The sequence below is a fragment of the Malurus melanocephalus genome, unplaced genomic scaffold, assembly GCF_030028575.1.
Source record: "Malurus melanocephalus ecotype Western Australia unplaced genomic scaffold, MMel_1.1 scaffold_13, whole genome shotgun sequence".
In the NCBI taxonomy this organism is placed as follows: Eukaryota; Metazoa; Chordata; class Aves; order Passeriformes; family Maluridae; genus Malurus; species Malurus melanocephalus.
In genome coordinates, this window is record NW_026623245.1 from 4,402,378 (window position 1) to 4,412,757 (window position 10,380).

General features: G+C 41.0%; 1 protein-coding gene across 2 annotated transcripts in view; it reads left to right on the forward strand.

Annotated features, from left to right (window-relative positions):
* PLCB1 (phospholipase C beta 1) overlaps positions 1-10,380 on the forward strand; it is a 331,455-nt gene that overhangs the window by 89,073 nt on the left and 232,002 nt on the right. For both annotated transcript variants that reach the window (XM_057382807.1, XM_057382818.1), the window contains exon 3: positions 3,914-3,982. In XM_057382807.1, the coding sequence (XP_057238790.1) occupies positions 3,914-3,982 (69 nt within the window). The remainder of the gene's footprint in view (positions 1-3,913; positions 3,983-10,380) is intronic.

Sequence of the window (10,380 nt, forward strand, 5' to 3'; positions counted from 1 at the left end):
ATGTTGTTAGCCCAGTAGTCACATGGTTTTATTTAAAATAACATTTTTTATAATTCAGAATAAAAATAAGAGTAACACATAACTGCATTCATTTTTCTTCCAGAGATATTCAGCACTTTCATATTCAGAAAATTATAAATAGAGAATTTCTATATTAAAGTGTCATTTAATTTCAATTAACTATTCCCAATAGAAAACATTTGAGTCTATTTGAAGTTTGTTTAGCACATTTGCCTTATCCTGTTAAAAACTTTGACCAGATGTTGCCATCCAACAGTGCTAAATGGTGCATATTTACAAAACTGCCTTAATTTTCTAAAGTTTATTTTGCTAGCATTGTACTGGGAAAGCCTGGGAGGCAGTTTTGYGTTTTCTAATGGACTGACTGGTAATTTTTAGAAGAGTTAGATAAGCTTTCTTTAGAAGGCACACAGTTACTTCTTCAGATTTGAAACTGTGAAGCCACAAGTTTTCCATCTAAGTGGAAAATTGAGTTTACGGAGTTTAATGGGTTAGACCTTCTCCCTGACTGGCACTGGTTGAGGGCTGTGCTATACATTGGGAAAAAAAAAATCCAGCCAGAGGGGACATGGAAATGAAGGTTCAACTGTTGAGGTCAGAGCAATATACGACTCCTCAGCCACAAKGAGTGCTTGGAGAAGAGTGGAATTATTTTTGTTCGGGATTTCTATAAAGTAATTTGCTCTCTGGACTGCCTGACCTGTGCAGCTGTTGCAGTGCACASCTGCTCTTGCTGGGTCTCCTTGACACAGTTTTGGGAGGTTGTCTAGGCTCTCCAGCAGAGCTCTSCAGTGGGATCCAGGAGGTTTCCTGCTTTGTAGCTGGGGTTATGTCACAAGCACGTTCCCWGGGCACCGTGACTCACCTGGCATCATTTTGGGCAGTTTAAAATAGAAGTGAGTCAGGTCCTCAGCTGGTATAAATTGGTGTTATTATATTAAATTCAGATGGGCCTAATTATAAGTGCTCCAGCAGACACTGAGTGTTGCACAATCCATTGCTTTTGTGAGTGTGTGCTCACCCATAAAAGTGAGATTGCACAATGCAGCCCACTCTGAATGCATCTCTGTCTCAAAAGCTGCTAATTGAAAACAAACATGGTAGGATTAATAATTCACTTCTCTGGAATTTTTATATTACAAATGATTGCAGGGATTTACYGCTTGCATTAAGAGATGTTACTCTATTGCAGGATTAAGTCCCAAAAGACTGGAGGTCTCTAAACAGGGAAAAATTTGACTTGCAGAGAGTTTGGATTTTTTCTTTCCCCACAGCTGCTGTGTCCTCCATGCCTCCTGCAACACGGTGCATTTTGCAAGCCTTGGAACAGGTTAACAAAACTCCTGTTGACTTCGGTGGAGGAGGGCTTGGGCTACTTTGCTGCACAGGAAATGGGGCATTCCTTTGGCCACCACTCAAGTGTATTTTCCCTTTACAAACATCTGCCCACGTTTTGCAATAGGGAAATAGGAAATTGTATTTCCTCTGACTTGCAAGGAAGTTGATCTCTGCCCTCTTAATTAGTTGTTTGAAAGATGAAAGTGAGTGCCTGGGGCGAAGGAATTCCAGGGTTTTTTTTGAACGAAAGTACTAAGAAATGGCCCATTATGAATTCTGATTTATCCAAGCCCCACCAAATGCTGCCTACAGAGACACTTCCGTGGATGTAGGTCCTGCTCTRTGTTATATGATCTTGGCAAATAGGAATAGAAAGGATTCTAGGGACAGATTACAAACCCTGTGTTCTGTGTCACAGCAGTAACAGGGCAGGAAGGCCATGCAGTGCATGTTCAGGGGTCGCACTTTCCTACAGCCCTGGCAGCTGGGCTGGGCCAAGCARCTCCACAAAACTCCACTTTTTCTTTATTCTTAGACTGTCTTTGCCAGTTCTTGGATCCTCAGGCTGACACATTTTCTGCAAACAGCTTGGTGGCATGCAAGCAGATTGAAAGTAGAGTCAAAACTCCAAACCAAYCCTGTACCTCTTCATCTTTCTCAGTCTGGGAGGATGTAAACCTCTGGGCAGGCTTGTTCAGGTCCTTGGGAGGTGCTGTTCATTGCCTTCTTCTCTTTGGTGTCTCTTTTTAATGTGCATTATTCCACTTAAAAGGGTCTTTTTGTGTTCGTGTTATGGGAGGTCTAGTTGCAGTTTTGTAAGTGAATAAATTACTAATCCTGTTTGTTCTTTTTTTTTATAAAAACCAAAATACCAGACAAATTAATAAAAAAGCTTTTGAAATTCATTCTGTGTGGCTTAGCATCTCTGTGTAACACCCATTTTTTTCCAGCATATTTAATTCCCCTCATATGTTTGCTGTTAAAGCCTTTAWTTTTAGTGCTTGTTAGTCCTTTCAGTTGGTGAAATCTGATTTCTGTGATCTGATCTGCATGTGCCTGGACCTTCTGTGGAACATTTCACAGTGGGCTTGAGACCACATCAGGGTGTGGCTGTTGTTTGTAAATGTAACTTCTGTTTCCCACCTGACTTCTTGCTCTGAGTGTGATGAACCCACATGTAGCTCTGCCATATTTCATTGTTTTCAATCCTGCCAGGATCTTAATGGCACCATGGATTAACTCCAAGTTAAAATTACTCCAAGCCCTCCAGTGTGCTAATTGTAAATTGTTTTTATTTGAAATTACACCTGCACTGTYAGAAGAGTGCTTGTGTCCATACACCCTGTGTATTGGAGGAGTCTGGGTTATTTCCACCTTTTATGAATCTGCCAAACCTTCTTTCTAATATCTGCAAGTTTTGATACCCTTGTCATGTTTCAGGCAAGTGAGAATAAAAAAACAAGTCTCCAAAATGCAAGTTTCTCCCAAACAAGTTATATGAAGAGGGGAAAATTTGCTCATGGACTTCAGCAAGTACTAGAACAGAAGGGAATTGGGATTGCTAGGGGGGCAGAGGGGAATGTGATGAATGTGCAGCCACAGTGAAAATTTGTTGGTAGGGTTTGTCTTGGTAGAAAACAACAATCTGCAAGAACTGTGCAGGAATGGGTCCCTTAAAATGGGGGGAAAAAAAAAAATTATCCCAAGTAACCCATGGCAAAATAACATGTATATCTTGTTTTTTCTCCTTGGAATTAGAAAGAAAAAGAGTAATGGCATTGTCCAGCACAAAGTTTTCAATTTCTCTGCACATTATTTGCAGTTACTRCTGGTAGGCTGAAATGTTTGGAGGTGGTGTGGCTCTCCCTGCTGCATGGTCACACTCCTGCTGAAGTATTTCACCTGGGAATTGCACTGCTCCTATCTCCAGCATCCATCCCCATTCCACATCCTCAGATCAGGGAAAGGGTTCTTCACGTTCCATATGTGTAGGGAAGGCAGGAATTTGCTCAACAGAAGCTGTCGTGTGCCTGCTTTATTCCAGTCATTCCATCCATGTGTTGTGTAACACATAACTCAAGAGTAGCATACGAACTATGAAATTCTTGTCAAAAAGTGCATGTTTAGTGCTGAGCAGTAGCCACTAAAATTGTTGAACCTTGTTGCCGTTCTGGATATAACACTTTTTGGGGTTTATGTGCACTTTCCAAAGTGTTCTGGCAATAATAAAGTGGGTTTTCTGTTTTTAACATTGCCTTTGTCACACTGTGACAAGCATCATGATGCTAAAATCGTATGAAAAATATTAAACTGAAAGCACAGCAGCTGCTATTTAGTGATCCAGGAAATCAGCTTGATTCTTATGGTTTCTATATAATCTATATATCCCAAGAGACCTGCACAGTACTGCTGTTGGAATTGCCTGGGTGCACCTGAGCTCTCCTTGAAGCTGATCTCAGTTTGGACAAACARCTGTGGGAAGTGGGACACTGACAACACAACCAGGCTTCTTGAATAATGGAATAATWATTTGTGTTGCAATTTTTCCTTCTAGGAGACTGAGCTGCTGGATATCAGCCTTGTCAAAGATGCCAGATGTGGAAAACATGCCAGAGCTCCCAAGGTAGGAATTCTTGCAGTGTGCTTCTTTGTTATAGTGATGACCTGGATAAAAAAGACTGGGAATTATATGCAAGGATTTAAAAGAGAGGAAAAAAGTTCCTTCAGCTAAGCATAAGTATTTTCTTTGTTAAATACTGTTTCTTTTGAGAAGTGTTGGGATTGTTGAGCTGTTGTCATTRGATTCTGTGTGTAAAATCCAGCTGGAAGCTCTGCTGGCAGCTCAGGAACAAAAATYCTGGTTTGTCAAGGTACACTTACACAAGCTCTTGGCTTCCCTGATGGCAAGGTGATGATAGTTGTTTGAGTCCATGTATTTTGTGCTGGTGTATTTTGTGCTGGTGATTTTCCTTTTTTTTTAGTGCCTCTTGAGGCCAGGAGGATTTTGGGTTTTTTTTTTAAACTGCTATCAGAGAGGTTGCGATATCAGCTCCCTTTGGGTTTGCCCTGATGTACTGTGCACTCCTTTACAGTCTCTGAAGACASTAGGTTGTAGATTTATGTTCTCTCTGGTGTTTTTGTTTGGGCAGGCACAGCACATCAGAGGAAAAGCCAAAGCACTCAGCTCYGGAAGCAAGAGAGTGCCTCAGGGAATCCCAGGAGTGATAGGAAAAAATGAAATCTCCCCAGGGGCTGGAAAGTATGGCCTTACTGCTGCTCAGCCCTAGTTGAACAGACCAAAAGAAGTTTTTCTTGTTCTTATCTTGGGGGAGGAATATGCCTGGGTCTGGATTACCCCTCTTTCTTGCAGCCAGCCCCGGACCCAGGCACAGCCCCAGAGGTTCCTCAGCCCCCCAAGGGCACTTAGGAATGGAAAAGGTTGTTTCTCCGTGCCAGAAAGCAATTGTAGTTATCTCTGAACAGACTATTCACATTTGGTTTTCAAAGCTCTCCATGTAGTGCTGGCAGCATTTTAAAGGCTGAGATATAATTGAAATGCAACAGAAGTACTTTATGACATCCACATTAATACCAAATGAGTTCCCCATGATTAATGGTTCTATGATGAATAGCAATAAAGTATTAACAATGTCTAGAACATTATTTTAAAATGCTGCCCGCTTTACAAGAGGACATTCATGTTCTTCTAACAAAATGTTTTCAGCTGAAATTTATGCATAGCTATTGCCTTGGTGACTTTTATTTATTGGGTTACATAAAGGCTGGTTTTGTTACAGCATGTTACAGATTTGACAGCAGTGGCATTAAGTGAAGGGTAGGAGAAAACCCCAGCTCTCCGGGTGCTGAAATGCACCACCTGTGTGAATGAGTTTGCTTTTTGTCATYGATTTGTATGTGGGCAGCAGCAAAACAGCACCTGGGCTGGCTGTTGATGGGCTCTTGCAAATGGTGTGAAATMAAAGGTTGGTTTTGGGGCCATTTGTGGTAGTTTTGCTCGGGTCCATGTTGTGGGGCTGAGTGCAGCAGCGTTGGCTGCAGGTGAGCAGCGTTCCAGAGCTCTGTTTGTGTCATTCCAGAGGTGCTGCTAAAGCTCAGCCAGCAGCAGGAAGGGCTTGGCTCCAAGTCAGGCAGTAACAACCTGGGATTGCATAGAGATTTCCACTAAACCCCTGGGATTTTGGCTGAAGGGAGAGCTCTGGGAATGGAAAACCTTCTCAGGGGACTCTTTTCCCCAACTCTTGCTTGGAGCACCCCTTGCTTTCACTGTAAACCAACAGGCTGAGGTGATTTTCTCCACATCACCCCACCACCCCTTCTTCTGCTCATAGTGGACAATTTTTAAACTACATTACAGAACTTCTGCCAGTTTATGCAAATAGTTAAATCTATTTTCAGAATTCTAAGAGTAGATTTCACCCATGGGTTGTCATTGCAAACTTAATGTGAATCTTTAAACCTCATTTGATATGTTTCTGATCTACTGCTGCTTTTTGATAGAAATAAGTGTCTATTTTAATAAGCCTTGACTTTTCTATTAAATAAAAAAGAGTAATTCCTTTTTATTTTTAGAATAGGCTAAGTTTCAGTGTCATTAACACCACTCATAGTAAGCTACCAGAATGTATGAGGTGTGCTGCTACAGAAGGCCACCAGCAAATGTTTTCAGAGGACTGTAGGCAGTCCCAGTTACCAAAACCTGAATCTGTTCTCATGCTGCATTCAGTGCTCTACCATGAGTATTCTTTATTTCTGAAAAAAAAAGACAAAGAAACAGAAATGAGTTGCACAGTTTTTTTTTTAGCGTTTTGGTTGATACCAAATTTTCAAGGTATTTTTCCACAAGTCCAGCAAAGTATATATTTTGTGATTGTTCTTTCACGTTTTTTGCATTTTTCTGGGTTTCTCATCCAGCTGGTCTGGTTGCTTTCTCCGTTTCCTTAATGTTTAGCCTCAAAAGTTCCCTTGAAGGCACAGCAGTGCAGCTCTCACCCTACAGTCCTTACATGAAGGAATGAACTGAGAACACATTTTTGGGTACTGTAATGAAATTGTGGCTGCCCCTGAGCACTGCTGTTGCCATGTGGGCAGGAACTTGAYTTTCTAATGATGCAGAAGGGAGTTTTTAGTGGACACCAAGGCACTTGATGCTTGGAAGTTAAAAAGCAGTCTATTCAAATGACCCTGAGTTTCTGAGAAGCTCCAGCATCGCCTTCTTTTTGCACGTTGTCAGGCATGGCTCCTTCTGTCTTCAGCTGCTATTTTCAGAAATGGTAACAGTTTTCCATCTCAATGCAGTATACATGCAAAGGCTGACTCCTTGGTAGAAAGGCAAAATCTCAGGCAGCACAGAGCATTGCAGCAGAGCTCTACATGAGAAGAAAAATGAAAGTCATGTTCTGAAGGGAACAAGAGAAGGCACATTAATTGTGTATGCTAGGAAAAAGTGCCTCAATTCAAAGTAAAGGGAAATTTATAAAGAAGTGAGGGAATTATAAAATGGTTCTCAGGACTTTGCCTTTTTAGTTGGCTTTAGAATCAGGTGRGAAAGGGAGCAAGAGGAATTTTGAGAACAGGAGAAAATAATTAGTTGTGATGAAGCAATGATTTATTTCCCTTTATTCACACATTATTCGGTAACCCTCTCTCAAGCTTGGGTTTGACGTGCAGACTTAGAGACATCTTTTCCCTTGTTAAGTTTAGTGGCAAAATCTGCAAAATGAAATAACACAAGCAGTGAAATGTGCTTTTGTAGAAGGAGGCATAGGAAYAACTATGAATATTCACATCTTTTGGAAAGCAGKGAAGTGCCACTCAAAGGAGTGTCCRTGCTCTTTAAYRGGAGCTGTGGCCACAAATGCCAGGCACCAGTAAATACTGAGAAATGAATGGTCAGRTGGTGATAATTTGGCAGCTGCAAACATTCTCACAGGGCTGGGGGAGTCACAATTTTTTWGCATCTTGTATTTATTTTAGCCAATAACAGTTTCTATGGAAACTAAACTCTTAAGCAACTGTGTAAGTGTTTTTACTAGCGAGAAGAAATATCAGGATGAGTTGACAGGGAGGAGGAAATAACCCCATGGTAAATGCTCATATTGAAAACTTTTGATGCATTTGATCAGCCTGTTTTCCCTCAGCATCCTGTTTTCCCTCATAAATCATYCAACAGGAAATGAATTTCTTTAAATAACATATACTGTGAAACCTGTAGGAGATGAAATTRTGAATGATAGAATCACTCTCATGCCAAGATTTGTTTAGAGAGTAATCCCCAATTTTAAAAAATCTCATGGCTTCCGCCCCAAATTTTCTCACTTTAACAAGCAAGCTCTACAGAGAAAAATAATTCAGATGCTTGAATGTCAGAAATTTGCCAAGACCCTGACTACTATTTTAATATCATCACCAGCCTTTCTGTATTTAGTGGCTTTTCTTGAAATGCTCGAGTAGAGGGAGATGATTTTGGACCTATCTCAGTTGTAATCCAAAAGCTGCTGTGGAAGGTTTGCTGGCTTCYAACACATCTGTGAAGGAAAAGCAGCATTTCCTGAATGAGGTGGGCTCAGGAACTAACAGGAAAACTGCAAGGAAAGTCTAAATGATTACTGAAATGAAAATCAGGTGATTCTGGGGGAAATGAGGATGTGTCAGAGCTCTCCAGRCTGCAGTGTTTGCCTCTGCTTCTGCACTCCATGGCACTGAAAGTCAGTAGGACTGGCAGTCTGTGCAGGGCATTTATGCTGGGCTTAGTAACACCCTGATTAGACTGCATGTGGCAAATGGCAGCTTTATGGGGTTTTTTACTTTTGTCCACTGATTTTATTCCCTGGAAGAGCCAGCTGTGTGCACGGATGGCACAGGACAGCAGCACACCTGCTGCCCTTTGCAGCCCTGGCTTCTGTCGCTGTGCCCGTCTCAAAACGCTGCTTTGCTCTTATTTTTGTCTGCTGATATAAATGCACACTGCTTTCCCTTCAACAACCTTGCTGCTAAATTAGAAAATGTAAATTATGCCTAAGCAATGTTCTATTTCTGCCAAAAAGAAGTAAAAATGGAATGTGCACGCAGCTCACCTTCTTCCCACTCACCTTGGGGATAACAGTGACAGCCACAAACATCCGCYCCAAATGTGTTTTACATAACTGCCTTTTTTTTTTAAATTCATAATAACAATGAAGTTGCATAAACATTTTCTCTAGGCTGAGTTTTACTTTATTAAGGAAGGTTAAGATGGATTTCTTTGGATGGTATTTGGYCAGTGCTCACRTGAAAATGRAAGTTGTTTAAATGCCACCAAGAGTGTGGGAGCTGTGAGCCCTTAGAGTGAGGGGSTTTTTCCATGACCCTCCAAGGGTCCAAATTGGTGATTTTATTTACAACTCCTAGTGCACAGGGAACTGGGACCTTCTCAGCAGTATGCCATGCACTGGATCCCGTAACTCTTGTCTGGGCAGCTCATTGGAATCTCTATTTCCTCACATTTAGGACATGGCAGAAAACACAGGTTTTTTTCCAAGGCTTTCACTATGTATCATTGACAGAAAGATTTAATTTATTTTTTCCTGCTTGCTGACTGTTTGTTAGATTTCTGAGCTGTTTGGTTTTGTACTTTTCTTTGTTATATTTATAAAGCCTCCGTCTTCTTTTTGTTTGCCAAAGTTCACAGTGCAAAGCCTGTAATAAGAAATTCCATATTTTAAGAAGCACAGAGGCATCTTAAAACTGTGATTTTAAAACTTGACATTTAAATTGGAAAAGGTAGGCCCTGCTCAATTAAATACGTGATATTTGAGTTGCTGAAAACACCAAAAATTATCGGTATAGCTGTGCTTTAAACGCTGCTGCTGATTTTGAATAAACCTGTGTACGTGCACACTTTATTTTTTTTTAACTTTGCCTCCTTTATTATGACCAGTGTTGCTGCCTGGTAGTCCAGGACAGGGATGTCTTATTCCTRCTTTCACAATTAATGGTATTAATGAGCTGAGACTGTAGCTGGGAGAGCATGTCCAGCCACAGCTGTCGCAAACCCCCACACCCTGTCACTCGTGATAAAACTCACTTGAATCTGACAAGTGGCATTTTGGGTAGCACAAAATTTAAATATTGGTGGGATGATTAAAGTTATTTTGGAGGCACTTCTAGCAAAGCTAAGGTGTTGATACAGCCTATCAATGTCCAATATTATCTGTTACCTTGCAGATCCAACTTTACCAAGATCRCAGAATCTTGGGAAGGTACAGCCCTAGTGCAACACTAATACAAAAACTAAGAAAGTCTTGCTATCCATAAAATATGTGGATATATCAGCCTGTGTCATGAACACTCAGTCTGGAAAGAATGTCAGAATTTTTCCTTGGAAAATATAAATGTACTCCATAATGAATCATGGTAGTCTTTCCTTTGGAGCAATAATCTCCATCTAGAAATACTTCATAAATATTAAGGTACATGCTTTTGCAGGAGTGTGGAGAAATCAGATGGTATTGCAGTTACCCTCAAGCTTCAAATAGAGGATCAACAGACTCAAGTGAAAATGTCACAGCAGATGCATCTTTCTGCTACTGTTTAGAACAAATGATTCAAATTTTCCTGGTTTATTGGAACACAGCTTGGTAATTTGTCATTACAACCCTTAACTTGTAAACAGCTGTTTGGAGAAAGCTGTCAGGTTTTAATTAGTTGCAAAGGTTTGACATGCTTGTTATTGTCTGCATACAAATGGGTTTTTGGTATCTCCTGGTGGAACTATGAGGTTTTTTGGTCTGTGTGTGTCCTGAGGTGTGGCTGGGATGCCCCAGCTGCACCACGGACCTTGTAGGGACACAAGTATCCTGCAAAGAGACCTCAACTGCTATCACAGGGAAGCATTTTGTTAGAATTGTGAGGGCAGGACTTAAMATTCAGCTACAGGTGAGGCAGTGAATGGGAGCAAATGGAAATAGCCAGGGGTCCRTGTGAACTATACAGCAGCAGAAAACTGTAGATTTCCAGGGTAAT